The 18,821-nt window shown below is 37.3% G+C and overlaps 1 protein-coding gene across 3 annotated transcripts in view; it reads left to right on the top strand.

The window, feature by feature from the left end:
* Positions 1–18,821, top strand: part of Usp34 (ubiquitin specific peptidase 34) — a 192,867-nt gene that overhangs the window by 138,566 nt on the left and 35,480 nt on the right. For all 3 annotated transcript variants that reach the window (XM_059275318.1, XM_059275316.1, XM_059275315.1), the window contains exons 48-60: positions 1,412–1,584; positions 5,185–5,338; positions 6,757–6,835; positions 10,146–10,199; positions 10,305–10,400; positions 12,831–12,895; positions 12,986–13,061; positions 13,162–13,209; positions 13,319–13,384; positions 15,896–15,976; positions 17,567–17,652; positions 18,151–18,319; positions 18,409–18,483. In XM_059275318.1, the coding sequence (XP_059131301.1) occupies positions 1,412–1,584; positions 5,185–5,338; positions 6,757–6,835; positions 10,146–10,199; positions 10,305–10,400; positions 12,831–12,895; positions 12,986–13,061; positions 13,162–13,209; positions 13,319–13,384; positions 15,896–15,976; positions 17,567–17,652; positions 18,151–18,319; positions 18,409–18,483 (1,222 nt within the window). The remainder of the gene's footprint in view (positions 1–1,411; positions 1,585–5,184; positions 5,339–6,756; positions 6,836–10,145; positions 10,200–10,304; positions 10,401–12,830; positions 12,896–12,985; positions 13,062–13,161; positions 13,210–13,318; positions 13,385–15,895; positions 15,977–17,566; positions 17,653–18,150; positions 18,320–18,408; positions 18,484–18,821) is intronic.

Here is an 18,821-nt window from a genome sequence, read left to right as displayed (position 1 = left end):
GGATCTTGGAAAGATATTTGAGTGGAAGCTAGATTTGGGAGTTAGTTACAATTTCAGTTTAAAAGTACTAACTTTTTTTTTTTTAAATAGTACTTTCCAAGTGGTTTTCTCCTTGCATTACATATTGACACTATTTTGGATTGCTCATGTTTTGATGCATTCATCATAAATACTTTTCCTTGAGTTACAGTTCTTTATAGACTTTCTTAGAAAATAATAAGTTAAACTGTCCTCAAATTTGGGGGGGGGGGGCGCTAACTGGGACTGGAGAGATGGCTTAGTGAACAGTTCATAATTCTCTTGTCGAGGATTTTTGTTTACTTCCCATTACCCATGTTAGGTGACCCACAATCATCTGTAACTCCAGCTCCAGGTGAGCTTTTGAGGGCACCTACATTCATGAAGTAGAATGTAGTGGGGTGCTTACCCATTCAGGCACATATGGGAGGCCGGGGGTTAATGTTAGGTATCATCTATTATTCTCCAATAATATAAGAATGCGAGTGCTAACTCAGTTTTTAAGGAACACACACACAAGCAAACAATTAAAAACAGCAAAAATAGGGGCTAGAGAGATGACCGCTCAGTAGATAAGAGTACTTGGTGTTCTAGAAGACCCGAGTTCGGTTTCTAGCACCCACATCCCATGGCTTTCAACTGCCTGTATGTGAGTCCGGCTTCTGGGGCTGCGAGTAGTGTGATGCACTCCTTTAATCCCAGCACTCGGGAGGCAGAGACAGGTGGATCTCTGTGAGTTTGAGGCCAGCCTGGGCTACAGAGTGCAGTTCTAGGATGGCAGGAGCTATATAGTGAGACCCTGTCTTCAAATTCCAAAACCATAACTCCAGCTTCAGGTTACCCAGTGCTCTTCTGGCCCCATGGATACCCCCACATATGGCTTGCATATATACAGAAACACTGAAATACATATAAATAAAAATGAATCTTTAAAGAAAACTTAGCTCCCTTTACCAATTTATACAAACAATTTTATAGTCTCTTTCACTTTTATGTGTTTCTCTTCTTTCATGATACACATTTTAATTTGGGTGTGTGTGGTATGTGAATGTACGTGTGTGCACTGTGTGTAGGGACACACATAGATGTGGATGTGGAAGCCAAAGGTCAATGTTGGGTATCTCTCCATCTTGTTTGTTAAGACAAGGTCTCTCACTGAACATGGAGTCTGCTGATTAGGTAGGCTGTCAGACCAGCAAGTCCCACACGTGCCTGAATGGGTGAGCACCCCACTACACATACATGCGCCTGCGCCCGCACACGCACAGTTATGGGACTTAGAATATTGCTACTTTAAGCTGATTATTAAAATAGATGTAGCACAAATATAAATAGAACTAAGATATTTTTGAAATAAATATTTAACATTTTGTTTCCTCCCCCCACTTCTCAGGGCATGTTTTAAGAAATTACCTCGTATTCTGAGTTTCAATACTATGAGATACACATTTAATATGGTCACAATGATGAAAGAGAAAGTGAACACACACTTTTCTTTCCCTTTACGTTTGGATATGACACCCTATACAGAAGATTTTCTAATGGGAAAGAGTGACAGGAAAGAAGGTAAGTTCATTTTTCTCAGTTCTCTGTTTATTGTTAAGTCTCTATTAATAAGGAAATTGTATGAATGGGAAAATGTCATTAATGTTAAAGTCACTTATATAGTTCTCAAATACAGTCTTAGAAAATAAATTTTTTAATAATTTATTTTTATTTTATGTGCATTGATTTATGCCTGCATGTATGTCTGTCTGAAGGTGTCAGATCTTAGAGTTGCAGACAGGTGTGAGCTGCCAGGTGGGTTCTGAGAACTGAACTCGGGGTCTTTGGAAGAGCGGTCAGTGCTCTTAAACCACTGAGCCATCTTTCCATCCTGAAAAGGGATTTTTTATTAAAAAGCATTTTTTATATGTATGGGTACTCTGCTTGTATTTCTGTGTACCATATACATCCACTGCCCGCAGAGGCTAAAAAGAGAGTATTAGAGGCCCACAACGGGATGGTTGTGACCCACGCTTTTGGTGTTGGGAATCCAACCAGGACTTCTGGAAAAGCAGGCTGTCTCTCCATCCCAGAGAAGACAATTTTGTTGGAGACACCGTAATATATTTACTTACTTAGCTAATAAATGTTTAGACTCTTGAAGGACCATGTTCTAGGCATTTTTTTTTTTTCTAGACACTGTTTATGCTTTTAGAAAACTGAGGTATAAGTGATAAGTCTTTTTTTTTTTTTTTTTTTTTTTTAAGATTTATTTGTTATGTATACAGTGTTCTGCCTGCACGTGTCCTTGCAGGCCAGAAGAGGGCACCAGATCTCATTGCAAATGGTTGTGAGCCACCATGTGGTTGCTGGGAATTGAACTCAGGACCTCTGGAAGATCAGTCAGTGCTCTTAACCGCTGAGCCATCTCTCCAGCCCTAAGTGATAAGTCTTAACATTGAACCTGAAATTGTAGTATTTTGCCAGATGCAATCAGTGTGTCACAGGTCTTGAGGAAGTAGTATTGCAGCAGAGATACAGAGTTGAGTAAAAGATGGAGAAGAAGGGATTAAGTTCTTGAATACAAGGGCAGCAGAGTGATCAGTGAGACAAGCTAATAGAATATTTTTGGCTTTGGGCCATATTAAAAATTTTGCCCTTTGTTTATTATTTATTGTGTGACCATTAGATTGTTTTTGTTTTGTTTTGTTTTATTTTTCAATACTGTTTCTCTGTAGCCTTAGCTATCCTGGAACTCTGTAGAACAGGCTGGCCTCATACCTAGTCTGTAGGCCATATTGTCCTCAGAGTTCTCTCTGTCCCTGCCTCTGCCTCCCAAGTGCTGGAATTAAAGGAATATGCCACCATGCCCAGCTGGCCACTAGATTTTTAATCAGAGAAGTTCTAAAATAGAAAGCTGTTTGGAAAAGGTTATTTTCAAATGGATTAAAGAATGATGAAAAGTGTCAGGGGATGACACTCTTGGAAACTACAGTGAAGACAGTGGCTTAGATGAGAAAGGACCAACAGATAGACAGAGTTAATGGACTTAATTAATTTTTTGCGGGGTGCAGAGAATTGAACACAGACCTTTGTACATGCTAGCATTGTACCAATATAGTCCCAGACCCTGGAGTTCATAATTGGATGAATAAATGAATTATTTTATTAACCCTTTGTAGTATAGACAATTCTTAAAGCAGCGATAATAAAATAATGTCAAAACCTCAAACCTCTGACTCCCCGAATATTTTACTTGGTCTGCTACTAGAGAGGGAATGAGGAGCCACGAGAGACTGTTTTTTGTTTTTTGTTTTTTGTTTTTTGTTTTTTTTTAACAAGATTTATTTATTTATTATATATATAGTGTTCTGCCTGCACACCAGAAGAGGGCACCAGATCTCATTACAGATGGTTGTGAGCCACCATGTGGTTGCTGGGAATTGAACTCAGGACCTCTGGAAGAGCAGTCAGTGCTCTTAACCTCTGAGCCATCTCTCCAGCCCCCGAGAGACTGGTTTTTAATTTGAACAGTAGTAAAGAGGGATTTAAATTAATATTTTAAAGTCTTCACAAAGGAACATTCCCAGGAAGAGTAGGTCCAAAAATAATTGGTAGAAAACTTTGATTATGCTTATCAGAGCAATTGATTTAAAAGTTGAAGTAGGAAGCCAGATTTTAGTGAGTTAAGTAACAATGACCTTTATTTCACAAGTACAAAACCACCAAACTATTTCAGACTTACTGATATGTGCCTCAAGAACCACAGGACTTTTTGGGTTTTTTTGTTGTTGTTTTGTTTTGAGACAGGGTCTCACTGTGTAGCCCTGGCTCTTCTGGAACTTTCTATGTAGATGAGGTTGGCCTCAAATTCACAGAGATCCACCTGCCTCTGTCTTCCAAGTGCTGGGATAAAGGGGATCCAGCCCACCACATGGCTTTTTAAGGGCATGGGAGAAGAAGGTAGAAAAGGCTAGCTCCTGCCTCTTCCATATTTCTGTACTACCAAGTTCTTGTTACTTAATGAGGGTACAGCAATGTCGTGTTTAAAATTTAGTAATTTAAGAAACCAGTATCCTATCCTAACTTTTGGAAAGAGAATCCAGTGTAATCTTCAACTCCAGTGCCTAGCAGTTAATGAATATACAGTAAACATTTAGCCTCACAGAGTGGGGAATGAAAAACGTGAACAGTGAGTTATAGTCTGTTTCTTCAAGAGAACTTACTAATTCTTTAGGAGAGGCGAATGCAATCACAGGTATAAAGGAATATAATTAGGGGAGATAACTTTCATTAGGATTTATGTTTATAAGTTGCAGTAAGTTGTCTCATAGTAATAAATATGAAAATGCAGATAAAAAGTAGTCATTGTTCTATACATCCTGTCCTTTAGACCTTTTATCAGACCATTCTGGAAATCATAATGAGACTTCATCTCAGCTCTGCTTCATTGTATTTTCATGTGATGGTTTGTTACATGCATGGAGAGAACATGAATTTATAAAGGAATTTTTAGGCCTTTGGGGATGTGTTGAAGTCTTAGCATTGCCTACATGAGCATAGTAAGGCTTCTCTGCCACTGCTTTAATGCTGTGGCCATTTTCTCTTTACTGCAATTTACTTCCCAGTTCAGGCTGTGCACTGAAGCAAATCTACTCTGCTGTGCTCCTACATTTAGTTTTTCTAAATGTTGGTGGGAGTGTAGATCACAGACCATACACCATTTTTAGACTTGTCAGATCAACTGTAATTTCTTTGCTTAGTATCTTCTGTTTTAAAATTGTTCAGATTAGAATGATGCCTTTATTTCTGTGGACACTAAGCTCCTAATATGTATCAATACAGTGCTTAGAGTGAGACTAAAAGACTGAGATCTTTTTAGGTCTTATATTTTTTTGCTGATGGTAAAATATGGGGAAAAAAAAGGCAATACTATTTTAAAGGGCTAGTTAAGTTAAACACATAGTATATGTATCACATTGGTGTTGTCTATAATTTAATACATGGTTAATTTTTCTCAGCTAATTGTATAGTATGTTCATTGTAGTGGTAGGCTTATAGTTGCAAATAGTTTTTATATATAAAGTTTTTATGCCCTTTTCTGTACATTTTATAAAAAGTAATCTTAAAATGACATTGTTTGTGCTTTCAAAATGACTGCCATTATCTCATGTAAATTAGGTTTTAAAGAAGTCAGTGACCATTCAAAAGACACAGAGAGCTATGAGTATGACTTGATTGGAGTGACTGTTCATACGGGAACAGCAGATGGCGGGCACTATTATAGTTTCATCAGAGATATAGTCAATCCACATGCTTATAAAAACAATAAGTGGTAAGTGTTAAATATGTCTCCTTTGGTTTAAAAAAAATTTCCCTTGCTTTTAAATTTATATGTTTATGATAATTCTTCTGATGAATTTTTAGTTTTCTGAAAACTTCCTATGAAATTAGGAAAAGGAAACGTTAAATAATTTTTTTAAACATTTTTTTTTTTCTTTGTGTATGTGTCTTGTCTGTATGGGTAGGCAGATGGATAGGTGGATGCAGAGAGGTCAGAGAACAACTTTTGAAAGTTGTTTCTCTCTTTTACTCGTGTTGATATCAAGGACCCAATTCAGGTTGTCATAGTTGACAACAAGTACCCGTACCTGCTGAGCCATCTTGGGGGCCCAGAAAAAAAAATTTTTTAATTGAAGACAACTTTCAAAAACAGGAATTAGTTCATAATTTTATGTATGGGCCTTAAATTGTGAGAATTTGATAAATGCCTTCCTCTGGAAGATGAGCTTTATATTAACAGTCTTAGGGATTCATAGACAATTGTACCCACCGAATCGTAACTCAGCCTTTGTCCATTCTTAGAGGAGCTCCTTACTCAGTGCCTTCTCCTTAGTGGTTCCAGAGTTTGTGCATGCTCTTTAGAAGATAGACTGCATCCACTCCCCTCTGAGCACCTTCATTATTCCTTCCACAAGTTGTGTTTTTATCAAGTTAGCATCAGTCACGTAGTCTTTTCTAGTCTTCAGACGTCTTTAGGAACGTGTATGTGCTTAGGCCCTCTTCTGAGTTTTGGAAATACTGCTTTGAACAAAATACATAGCCACTAGCATTGGTCTTCATGCAGTGAGCAGAATAGTTGCATTTAGTTCTTACTTCTGATTCTTTCAGACATCCTGGCCAAAAGAGTCCTTTTTTAAAAAAAAAAAGTTAATTTCTTTTTGAAATTGTAATCATATCATTTCCACCCTTTTCCTTTCCTCCCCCTTTTTTTCCCTCCACTTGGTTATATTTCCATGAGTGTATTGAATTGTTCTGTTCATATTTTAAAATGATATCTGTATCTTAGAGGATTATCACATTGCCTAATCTTTCCTATCTAATTGCTTTATATGTTAGATTTTAAGCATACCTTCTTTATTTTTGTTAATATCCAGTAGTTATTGAATGTGTAAGATTGTGTGTGTGCTCACGAATGTGCCGTAGGGATGGAACCCAGTACCTCAGATAAGTGAGGCACATGTTCTATCATTCGGCTACTGTCCTCAGTTCAGATGTGTCAGGTTTTTAAGGTGATTTTGGCTCTTTTAAAAAATTATATTCCCAATTTCTAGAGACGTTATAAAAATAAGAATTTATTAGAATTTATCTCATCAAATAATGTGACTATATATCTAAGTCTTTTAAATAGTAGACACTGTACAGAGATTCTAGTACATATACATTTGATCAGTACCATGTGCTCTGTTGTAGGTATCTTTTTAATGATGCTGAGGTAAAACCTTTCGATTCTGCTCAACTTGCCTCTGAGTGCTTTGGTGGTGAGATGACGGTAAGTTTTATTTAATAATTGTAAATGGTTTGTGATTTTTTTTCCAGTTATACAATTCAGTAGTAGACTCACTTATCATCATCATATCTGCTCATATTCAATCTAAGGTTTATTTGTTATGTGTTCGCTGTATATACCAGGAACTAAGAAATGTTTAAAAATTGTTATTTCTGCCTTCAACCATAGTTTGATAAAGGAGGTAAGATGAAAAAAATTAAATTGTAAGATACAAATTGAAGTACAGTGGCAGAATAATTATATTAAACATACCAGTTATTCAAAAAAATCCATGGGATTAGAACAAAACGAATCTATTGGCATAATCTGGAAAGTCTTACACAAGAAAGTTGATTTCCGATAATTTGAAATAATTATTTTTAATTGCCCGGCAACCCGGACCATAGCAGTTATATGATAAGAGTATAGTGTCATTGTTAAATCTCTTCCTGGTCTCACTGGAGTGCAGCTCAGTGGGAATGCATTTGCCTGGGGTTGCGAGGACTTGGGGTTTGATCTTCCTACTTCACAATAAAGACTTGATGCCCACATTCAATCATACTCATTCTTAGTGTGTGTGTGTACACATTGAGTGTGATGACGTACACACTTAATTCCAAGCAGAAATAGTTGGATCTCTGTGAGTTCAGTTACAGGCCAGCTGGGGCTAAATAGTGAAGACCCTATGAACAAAAAGAAAAAAAAAATGTTGAGTTTCATTAAGTCAGATATTTGAAGCCAGTTCTATTTCATAAATAAGCCATTAAGATTTTTTAAGCTTGCTTTATTGTTTGTTTGTTTGTTTTAAATTTTTGATTTGGTTTTTTTGAGACAGGCTTTCTCCATGTAGCCCTAGCTGTCCTGAACTCACTCTGTAGATCAGACTGGACTTGAATATGGTTAAATTTAAAAACCATGGTTATTATAACTTTCTATACAGAACTTTTTTTTAAGAAAAGGCTTTCTCTTTACTTCTGGGTACTCATATCTGCAGTCTGAATGAAATAGTAGTCCGTTGGCGTACAGTTTGGAAATGTGTAAAAACGAAGCCACTGTTTGAAACGCACTCTATGTCTAAACCAGTCTCATCCCTAAGTGTTATTCCTAGAACATTTTCCTTAGGTTTTTTAAAAATAAAGGACAGTGAAGAAAACACTTACAAATCTCTTCTTTTAGCAAATAGTTCTGTAAATTCCTGGTCTCATTCTCTTACGTATTTTTTGGAAAGTATCTTGAATATTGAGTATTGTTTTCAAGAACTTTCGCCTCTGACTCTTACCATCACCATGAATTGATCCATAACACAGCAAGGCTGATTCCCTTTAAAACGATTCTTTGCATTCCTTGTGTCACACACATCTGCAGTTATCCAGAATTACTAATAAATCCTTCTTTTCCCTATACATTTAGAGGTGTCCTTGTTTGAGTTTTGAGACAGGCTTTCTGTATGTAGCCCTGACTGTCCTGGAACTCACTCTGTTGACCAGGTTGGCCTCAAACTCAGAGATCCACCTGACTCTGCTTCCAAAGTGCTGGGGTTAGCCGGATGGTGATGGTGCACACCTTTAATCTCAGCACTAGGAAGGCAGAGGCAGGCGGATCTCTGTGAGTTCGAGGCCAGCCTGGTCTACAAAGGGAGTTCCAGGACAGACTCCAAAGTTACACAGAGAAACCCTGTCTCAAAAAAAAAAAAAAAAAAGTGGTGAGGTGTGTGCCACCACCGCCTTGCCAGAAGTGGTCTTTAATGCTCTCAGAAGCCCTCCAGTACAAGTCTCTCTCATATTACTCAACTCTCCTCTTTTTGTAGTTTGTTTCTTGGGCTCTCCCTGTTCTTTCCTTCTCTTCTCTTACCTTTTTTTTTTTTTTTTTTTAATCTCTGCCCAATTATTTCTTCTTTTCCAATGTCTTTGGTTGACCTACGTCTTTCTCTGTCAGCCGTGAGTTGCATTCATTCTTCATGTATATATTGACATGTCCATTTCATCTACAAAAAGTTCTAGCTCCGATGCTCAAATTTTTAATTTTTAAAGTTTGAGATAAATTGAGAAGTATTTTGAGAATTTTTTTTTAAGCTTGAGAATCATTTTATTCGATTTTGAGAAACTATACATCAGGCAAGCCATAAATCTTGGTATCTTCAAGATGACTTTGTCATCTTCGGAGTCCTTTTGAGCTAGGGTCAGCAGTGGAGGTCTGCACACAGCCTTGAAAACAGAGAATGGTGGAATGTTCAGAGAGGGATATGTCAAGGCAGGCATTCAGAGAAGAGATACAAAGGATTAAAAGTATTTTTTTAATCAAAAATATATATACTTCAGCTATCTTAGCCATAATGTTGCTGAAAATACATATTATATTTAGTACTTTTTTATGATTTATTTATTTATTACATATACAGTGTTCTATATGCCTGTATGTCAGAAGAGGGCACCGGATCTCATTATAGATGGTTGTGAGCCACCATGTGGTTGCTGGGAATTGAACTCAGGACCTCTGGAAGAACAGCCAGTGCTCTTAACCTCTGAGCCATCTCTACAGCCCCAAAAATTATTTTCTCCTCCTCCTCCTCCTCCTCCTCCTCCTCCTCCTCCTCCTCCTCCTCCTCCTCCTCCTTTTTTAAATTTAGTTTATGTACATTTGTATGAAGGTGTCAGATCCCCTGGAACAGGAATAGCAGACGGTTGTGAGCTGCCATGTAGGTGCTAGGAATTGAACCCAGGTCCTCTGGAAGAGCAGCCAGTGTTCTTAACCACTGAGCCATCTCTCCAGCCCTTTTTATATTTAGTATTTATTTCCATTTAACCATATTCAAGAAATTAGGCTCATACCAGCTATCTTCTTGCTGTGTTTTCATTTTGTTTTGGGTTTTTTTTTGTTGTTGTTACAACATTGTTGATCACAATTTTATAGTGTTCAGCATCTTAAAAGAGGTGTACAATAATGTTGGTGAAGTAAAGAATTTGTGAAGTACATAGGACTTTTTTTGGGTGGCTCCTGTGGGTTAAACCACAACTTTTTGTGTGCTAAACCACCACTTTAATACTGTGATATATCCATAGCTCCGGAGGAGTGGTTTGGGTATTGTTATTGTTACGGTGTGTGTGTGTGTGTGTGTTACTGAGTATCAAAAGGGCCTTGTACACATTAAACAGTGCTCTTACCACTGAACTACATCCCCAGCCCATGTACATAGGATTTATATGAATACACTGTTATTTTAAAGTTATTTATAAGGTTACTTTGAAGTATTACATAGGCATTTATGAAATATTGTATGTATAAATCTTGCTGAGTAATTTTTTTTTTCCCACAGACAAAAACTTATGATTCGGTTACAGATAAATTTATGGATTTCTCCTTTGAAAAGGTGATCTTTTTTTCATATGTAATAATTTAACAATGTTGTATGTTATCTAATTTTAAATTATAATTTGTCAAAAATTAAAATATATTTTCTCCTTGCTTCATAAAGACACATAGTGCATATATGCTGTTTTACAAACGCATGGAACCAGAAGAAGAAAATGGCAGAGAATACAAATTTGATGTTTCATCAGAGTTATTAGAGGTAAAAGTTAATTTGATTTTAGCAACCGTTTAAATTATGTTAGGTGTTTGTGCAATAAATACTTCAGTATAAAAGTAAGCTGTCAGCATTAATATCTGTAATCCCAATTAGGTCTTAGCATATTTACAAAACAGTTATGGCAATACTGTCTTATGATAGGTTAATGAAAATATATATGAGGAGCTGGAATAAATGGCTGAACAGTTAAAAGTACTTACTGGTCTTGCCGAGGACCCACCACCCTTGCCAGGGAGCTCACAGCCATCAGTGACTGAAACTCCATAGGTTCCAACACCTTCTAGACTCTGAACATATCTGTACTTGTATGTACACATTGCCTCTGTACACATGCGCGCGCGCGCGCACACACACACACACACACACACACACACACACACACGCGCGCGCGCGCGCGCGCGCCCTGTCCCTCAAATTCTTTTAAGCAAAACAGTGCTTATTGGTATATTTAGTAACTGAAAGAAGACATATTGCTATGATGTTTAGTGAGTTGAAGAAGAAAGGTTGGACATGAGATTAAACAATTATTCATAAAAATCATCAGGGAAGATGTGAAAAACGCAGTTTTAACATTTACAGGTACATCCAGTTAACTTTTAAACATGGTTTACTGATGAAGTACACAAAGGACTGGTGTTTGAAGCAGAACTACAAGCACTGAGTATGTTGGATCTAGGAGACAGACTAGGCTTGGGTTCAGAGCATGGAATTACATCTAAGAGCCTGGCTCTCTCTAGATAGCCAGAAATAAAAAATAGATCTAGAAATGAGATCATGACTGGAGGTAAGAAATTTGGAATGGGACTTTCTTGCTGTGAAGGCTTTCATTAGGTAGGCAGAATGCTGTCATGATTCCTTACCATTGTAGACATCCAGTGTCTAGAGATGCTCAAAAGTGAGGAGCACTGGGCATTTGGCGAGTCAACCTGTAATTTCCCAGTGACCTGAATAGTTGCCCTAATAAAACAGGCTAGGAAGGTGGGGAGTGAGAGTTGAATACTTTCAGTGGAGAGTTAGTGACACCATCAGTTGAGAATGAACCTACCGACTAACTATGATGGTGTAAGTCTGTAATACCAGAGGACTGCTGTGATTTTAAGGCTGGCTACAGTGTCAGATCCTGTCTCAAATATTGGAAAAGAAAGTGAACGTACCATCTTAAGTTTCAAAATACATACAGAAGTGCAGGGCTAAAAAAGACAGCTAGTAATAGCAATATTTCAAACAGAAGTTAATTTTTTATACTTTTATGAGGCTAAGGGCGTGAATTCAGTGATAGAGCACATTTTTAGGATGCATGAGACTCCCAGCACCAAAATATAACGTTACTATGGAGCTGTCTGACAAAAGCTAGAAGCATTGTTAGTGTTTTCCAAAGGGGACACAAAATACCAGCATTATTCTACTTGGCCTACTATCAGAAATAGTTGTCTGTTTTTAATGTATAAGATCTTCCAAGATTCCCCTCACCCCCTCAGACAGGGTTTCTCTGTGTAGCCCTGGCTGTCCTGGAACTAGCTCTGTAGACCAGGCTGGCCTTGAACTCACAGAGATTCACCACCCAGTTATTGCCATAGAATTTTTATCAAATGTAAACATGCCTTAATTTTAAAACCTGTCTTTATCAAAATGTAGCGTGCTTTATGTTTTCTCATTTTATGTATTTGCTCTTTAGACGAGATTTCAGAGCTCATACTTCAAAATCTTTAGAAATAATGTTAACTTGTGATCACTGACGTAGTCAAACAAATAATTTTTTAAAGGGCAGGTTGTGGGGCTTGGAACAGTGGCTCAATGGTTAAGGTTAAGAACACTTGTTGCTCTTACAGAAGACCTGGGTTTGGCTCCCGGCACTCTTATGGTAACTATTTGTAACTCTATTTCCAAGAGTTCCAACACCTTCTTCTGGCCTCTTTGAGCAAGAAGTACACAAATTCTGTGTGTGTGTGCATGCGTATACACACATACACACAAAATGAAACATTTTTAAAAAGGGGGTTAGGTTTAGTAACCACTTTTCTTTAAGATTTTTTTTTTAATTTTATGTGTGTGTTTTGCTGCATTTGTGTATGTGCACCAGGTGTATACCAGGTGCCTATGGCAGTCAGAAGGCATTGGCTTCCCCCGAACTGGATTTATGGATGGTTATGAGCCACCAGGTGGGTGTTAAGAACTGAGCCCTGTTCCTCGCAAGAACAGCAAATACTGTTAATGGCTGAGCCACATCTCAAACCTTAGATACTACTTTTATACTCCTTATACCTGGGAGAAAAAGTCAACATGAATTTTAAATGCATATTTTTGTTTGTTACCTTTGTAAGTTTTCTGATTATACCATTTCTTATTGTTAAATAAAAATACTAAGATATAGTGAATAAACTGCTTTCTGATAAGTGCTGTTTTTTTCTCCAGTGGATTTGGCATGATAACATGCAATTTTTACAAGACAAAAACATTTTTGAACACACTTACTTTGGGTAAGTCTGGATGAATTTGTCGTCTTCCTTTTTCTCCTCTTTGTGAAGAAAGTGTCGTGTAAGACTTGAGGTAACTTTTTTTCATTCCAGGTTTATGTGGCAGCTGTGCAGTTGTATTCCAAGTACACTACCAGATCCTAAAGCTGTGTCCCTCATGACGGCAAAGGTGATGACCAGCTTAGGTAGCTTTGTTAGATTTATTGCTCCACAGTAAGTGAGTCGTTTCTTGCTCAATTGAATCTTTCTCTTTCTCTTTTTTTAAACAGTTAAGTACTTCCTTTGTTTTAGAGACATTTATTCATTCAAAAGAGAAGGTATGTGTTTTTGTTCTATTTTTGTGTCCGTTACATTTTTCTAAAATTACGTTTGTTGTTGTCATTGATTCAAGTCCTGACTGACTTTTTGTATCTTTTCCCTTTTTAGCCAACAATGCTCCAGTGGATTGAGCTGCTGACCAAACAGTTTAATAATAGTCAAGCAGCCTGTGAGGTAAGATGACAGCAGACAATTCCACAGCTGCTCTGATTTGGAAGTTTCCTTTTTTCTTTTAAATTTTAACTGAGATGATACAGCAAACTTGTTTTTATCTGTTGTGAGTCATAAGAGTTCCATGTAAGTGTTCCTAATATTTATCACTTAGAAAGTTATAGCTTCTATTTCAAATCTGTTTCAAAGATTAATTCTTTTCCGTAGTCTTGGATTTTCCTTTTAGTGTTTACACAAGTATAAAACACATTTCCGTCTGGGCGTGATCCTACAGAACAATAATCCCAGTACACAGGTGGGGAAACAGGATAATCCTGTGTTAAAGCCAGCCTGCACCACATATACATGTATATATGGTGAGTTCAGGGTTAGCCTGAGTTATGTAGTAAGACGGCCTCCTAAAAAGAGAATTGTCTTTCTCTGTCCCCGCAGTACTGGGGTTGTAGGTGTGCACCACCATGCCTGACTGATACTTGTGTTTTGAATCAGATATTATACCACTGAGCTGAACTCTCATCCCCAGATAATCCTTTTCCCTTTTTGGTCTTAATTCAGTTGTGTCCCCTAGCTTGGAGGTATAATTGATAAATACAAAGTGTACACAACAAATATGTAAAATATAATGATTTATGATATATATTTGTACAATGTAAATATGTACCACAATCAAATTAATAAATTGATGACCATGTAGACACTATTTGTGTTGTATGTGAATAAAGATATTTAAGATATACTCTCAGCAAATTCAAGTGAACGATTCAGTGTTAATAATTAACTGTGCTATATTTAGTGATCTTAGAATTTATTCCTCCTATAACCAGAAGTTTGCTCACTGGAGCCAAAATCTTTCCATTTTTCCTGCCCCTCACTTAACTTGATATGTTTATTTGATTGATTGTTTGGTTTTTGTTCTGTTGTGTATCTTTTGCTGGCTTTGAAATAAAGACAACCATCTTGTCTTCAGCCCCTGAATCCTGGGATTATAGGTGTGCACCACCATACCAAGCTGTTAACTACTTTGAATTTTAATATAAAATAATATATTTAGGAGCTAGCAAGATGGCTCATGGCACTTGCTACAAAGCCTCCAGACCTGAATTCAGTCCCTAGAAACCACATAAAGATGGGAAGAGAGAACCTTCTCCTGAGCCCATCTGACTCCCACATGTCTGCACGCATATATGTATGCCCACTTTTATTTCCTCCCAATAGTAAGAAAACTGTGTCCCTAGAGATAATCTACTAATAGACAGTGAGACCTGAAGTGCTGTCTTAATATAATCTTTGGGGGCTGGAGAGATGGCTCAGCAGTTAAAGAGCACCAGCTGCATCCCAGCACCCACATGGCAGCTCACACCTGTCTGTAACTCCCAAGATCTGACACTTTCACACAGACATACGTGGTGGCCAAACACCAATGCACATAAAATATAATACAAAAAAATAAATAATATAATCTTTTATTAACAACCAAAAAAGTCTATGCAAGTTTTTGCTGCGTTTGCAGACACAGGAGACAGTGGCATAGTACATGAAAGATGACATTGGTTGAAGACTTTTGCTTTCTCCTATCCTCCTGTGATTTTAAATTTTAGCAGTACAAAAAGAGAACCTGGGCTGGAGAGATGACTCAGGGGTTAAGAGCACCGACTGCTCTTCCAGAGGACCTGAGTTCAATTCCCAGCACCCACATGGTGGCTCACAACTGCTTGTATAGAGATCTGGTGCCCTCTTCTGGCCTGCAGGGACACATACAGGCAGAATACTGTATACATAGTAAATAAATAAATCTTTAAAAAAAAAAAAGAGAGAACCTGATCACCAGAAATTTCATAAAATTTTTAAACAGAATATGAGGAAAAGTCAAAATGAAAGGTTACTTTTCCTGCTACCCAGCTTCCACAAAGAGTAATTTTCCATTTCTAAACTTAGAGATCCATTGTCCTTTACCACTTGAGTGCTGGAATTAAAGGAATGTGTCACTACACCAGCTTCGTATTTTTAATAATAAATATTCAGTATATATGTCTAACAAATGTGAACTTTAAAAAAATCTGTAACCATAATTCAATTTCTTTGGTTAGAATTAAACAGTTTCTTTACTTTGAGCAAATACTTAACTCTGTGCTTAGTTTTCTGTGTTTCCAGCAAGCTGTTTTCAGTTGGCTTGAATTAAAGTTCGGACTGGATCTACATTTTACATTTCTCTTAAATCTACCTTTATCTATTCCAGTTACTTTCTGTCTCCATGCCACTGTGTATTCCTTTTCTCTGAGTACTGCAGAATGCCTTCTTGTACAATAATAAAATGATGTCTGTGGAGTCCTATCATGAAGTGATCCTTAGTATTTTAGATTTAAGACTTTATAACAATTAGACAAGCCATTTTGGTAAGAAGTTAAAATGATGGAATCATCAAGTAAATATCTTAACAAGTATTGTGTGACTATTAAGTCATATTAACTTAACAAGTATTGTGTGAATAGTAAATCATATTCTGTTTTCTTACAGTGGTTTTTAGACCGCATGGCTGATGATGACTGGTGGCCAATGCAGATACTAATTAAATGTCCTAATCAAATTGTGAGACAGGTAAGGAAGGATATCCTTAAAGAAGAAGTGGCTTTCAGTTTATTCTAAATTGGCTTATAAATGGCATTGAAAATGATTGGTGAAGCTCTGTCTCTGTACTAGAAGTCATTTGCTTTGTTTCCATCAGCTCTTCTAACACCAGCTGTCACTCTGAAGTGACAGGAACTTTCTCCTTTATATAGTATGACCAGCTATTCCTGCTGGCTTTTCTCTTCCTTCCAGAGTCTACCTAGAGTATTGTAGTTACCTACAGCCATTACATGAATAGGGTACGTGTATTCTTGTGCCAAAGTCTGAATTGCCAAATGGATCTTTTTTTTCTTAAATCATTAGAAAATTTATTCAATGAATATTTAAACATTGTTTTATATTCATGTTTGGTGTGTCAGTCATGTTTGGTATATCAACCATGCCACTTGCCAATTGTTATTGAAGGATATTTCTTTTGTTGTAGGTATTAGCAGTATTCTATGTAGTCAGAAATTTTTCTAGTAATGAGCTATAGACTGTATAGTCTTGATATAAGTCTTATTCTGTAAAATTCTCTCAGAAATATCCATCACCTCCAAGGGAATCTCTAGTGGTTTTCCCATGTCGTGTCCTCATGCTTTTGACTCCTCATAACTACTGTTCTGCTTTTCATCTTTGTGGATTTGCCTGTTTTCAGCATTTTTTATACAGTCATGGTGTTCTCCTTCGTGACTGGCTTGACTTAGTTAGCTCATGCCTCTAATCCTAGCATTCAGGGGGCTTAGTTAGAATTACCATGAGTTTGAGAGTAACCTGAGCTACAGTGATACTTGTTCTTAACAAACAGAAAAAAGTATCCTATCCATGCTGCACAAACACACGCACACCCCAGCAAATATTCCATTGACTGCGTTAACATATTGTGGTTATCTATTCATTCGATGAGTATTTGAGATGTCTACTTACTGAGCAGCGTCTGACCTGGAACTCACTAGGTAGACCAGGCTGGCCTGGAGCTTGCAGCAGTCCTCCGATCTCTGCCTACAGAATACCAGTGTTGTGGGGGTGGGCACCACATCCTGCTCTAGTGCTCTTTTCTGACTGTTGTGGATGTGGCTGTAGCCATTTGCCTATAAGATTTTATTTTGATCTGTATTTTAAATTTGTTTTGCTATGTACTTAAAAGGGGATTGCTAGTCACCTAGTCATTCTTACATTTAACATTTCTCATTTTACCACAGAGGCTGCACCACTGTATTTCTCTTAGTTGATATGTGTGGGTCTCAGTTTCATTGTATCTTCCCCAATACATATGCACCAGCTTTTATGTGTGATATTTAAATTACTGAAGCCAGTAGTTTGAGTTTTCTCTCTTATCATAAAGCTGAGTTTTTAAAAAATGATTTTCTGGTGCTGGGGAATTGTACCCAGGGCCTTGGTGCATAGGTTCACTCACCGTTGACCAGGCCTGCAGTCTCTACCTGTTATTGCTCAGGTTACTCCAAGAAGCCCAGCGGCGTCAGCTGTGCAGCCCTCATGCTTCTGCCTCCTGTATACTAACATGACACCTAGACATGCCACTGTAGTGTCTGTTACCTAATGTGAGTTTCTCCTTTAAAGATGTTTCAGCGTTTATGTATCCATGTGATTCAGAGATTGAGACCTGTGCATGCTCATCTCTATCTACAACCAGGAATGGAAGACGGGTAAGACTTCTTTATAGAAAAAACAGACTCTTAAAGTATCTAGAAGAAGATATTTGGGCTGTGCTATAAAAATTTGTCTCTAATAATACATGTTAAGAAAGGAATACTGTTTGTTGAATTTTTAATTAAATGCCTCTTTAAGATTCTCAACAACTAACATTTAATGGATTGATTTAGTCTCAGTAATAGAAACATAACTACTTACATTATTGAAGTTAGTATTTGTTTCACAAAATGAAAGGATGTAAGTTAGAGTTTTAAAAAATGTTCTCCTAGCATGGCGGTGCACACCTTTAATCCCAGCACTTAGGAGTCAGAAGCAGGCTAATCCTTACAAGTTCAAGGCCAGCCTGATCCATAAAGCGAGTTCCAGGCCAGCTAGGGCCATACAACCAGACCTTATCTCAAAACAAAACAAAAAACAAAAGAAGTAGTTTGGTTCCAGACAATATCTGTCTGCAGGTTTACTGTGTTCTCTAAGGTGTGTGTTTTTTTCAGGTCAGATGATATGGATGCCTCAGTAGAAGACATTGGTGGTCGTTCATGTGTCACTCGGTTTGTTAGGACTCTGCTGTTAATTATGGAACATGGTGTCAAGCCTCACAGCAAACATCTGACAGAGTATTTTGCTTTCCTTTATGAATTTGCCAAGATGGGTGAAGAAGAGGTGAGGCTAATTTTTATTCATTTGAATTATATACCCTTTTAGCATTTCCAGTTCATTTTTATTAAAATATTTATATCACTTGTTTTTAGAGCCAGTTTCTGCTTTCCTTGCAAGCCATATCTACAATGGTACATTTCTATATGGGAACCAAAGGACCTGAAAATGTAAGTACACTTCTGTTGTGTATCAGTGCAACAGAGGCCAGGCTTCTGGTAGTTCACATTACACGGGATCCTTTTGTCTTTTTGTATGGTAACATTAAGGGTCCTACATATATTGGTTTTGGTCCTGTTACTTTAGTGCTTATACCAAGTCAAAAAACAAATTGAGTGTTAAGTTTCATTAGTAGAAATGGAACAAAGCAAATAGACTTCATCCTAGTAGTCACAACTTAACCATTGTGTTTTTTGACCTATGTGTAATATCTCATTTAACCCTTCTCATATCCTTAAGAGAGAAGTACAGTTTGTATCTCCATAATACAGATGAGGCAGTTGAAGCT

Source organism: Peromyscus eremicus, chromosome 10 (assembly GCF_949786415.1).
Source record: "Peromyscus eremicus chromosome 10, PerEre_H2_v1, whole genome shotgun sequence".
Taxonomy (NCBI): domain Eukaryota; kingdom Metazoa; phylum Chordata; class Mammalia; order Rodentia; family Cricetidae; genus Peromyscus; species Peromyscus eremicus.
The sequence above is the reverse complement of the archived record's forward strand: the minus strand, read 5'-3'. Positions and strand labels throughout refer to the sequence as shown.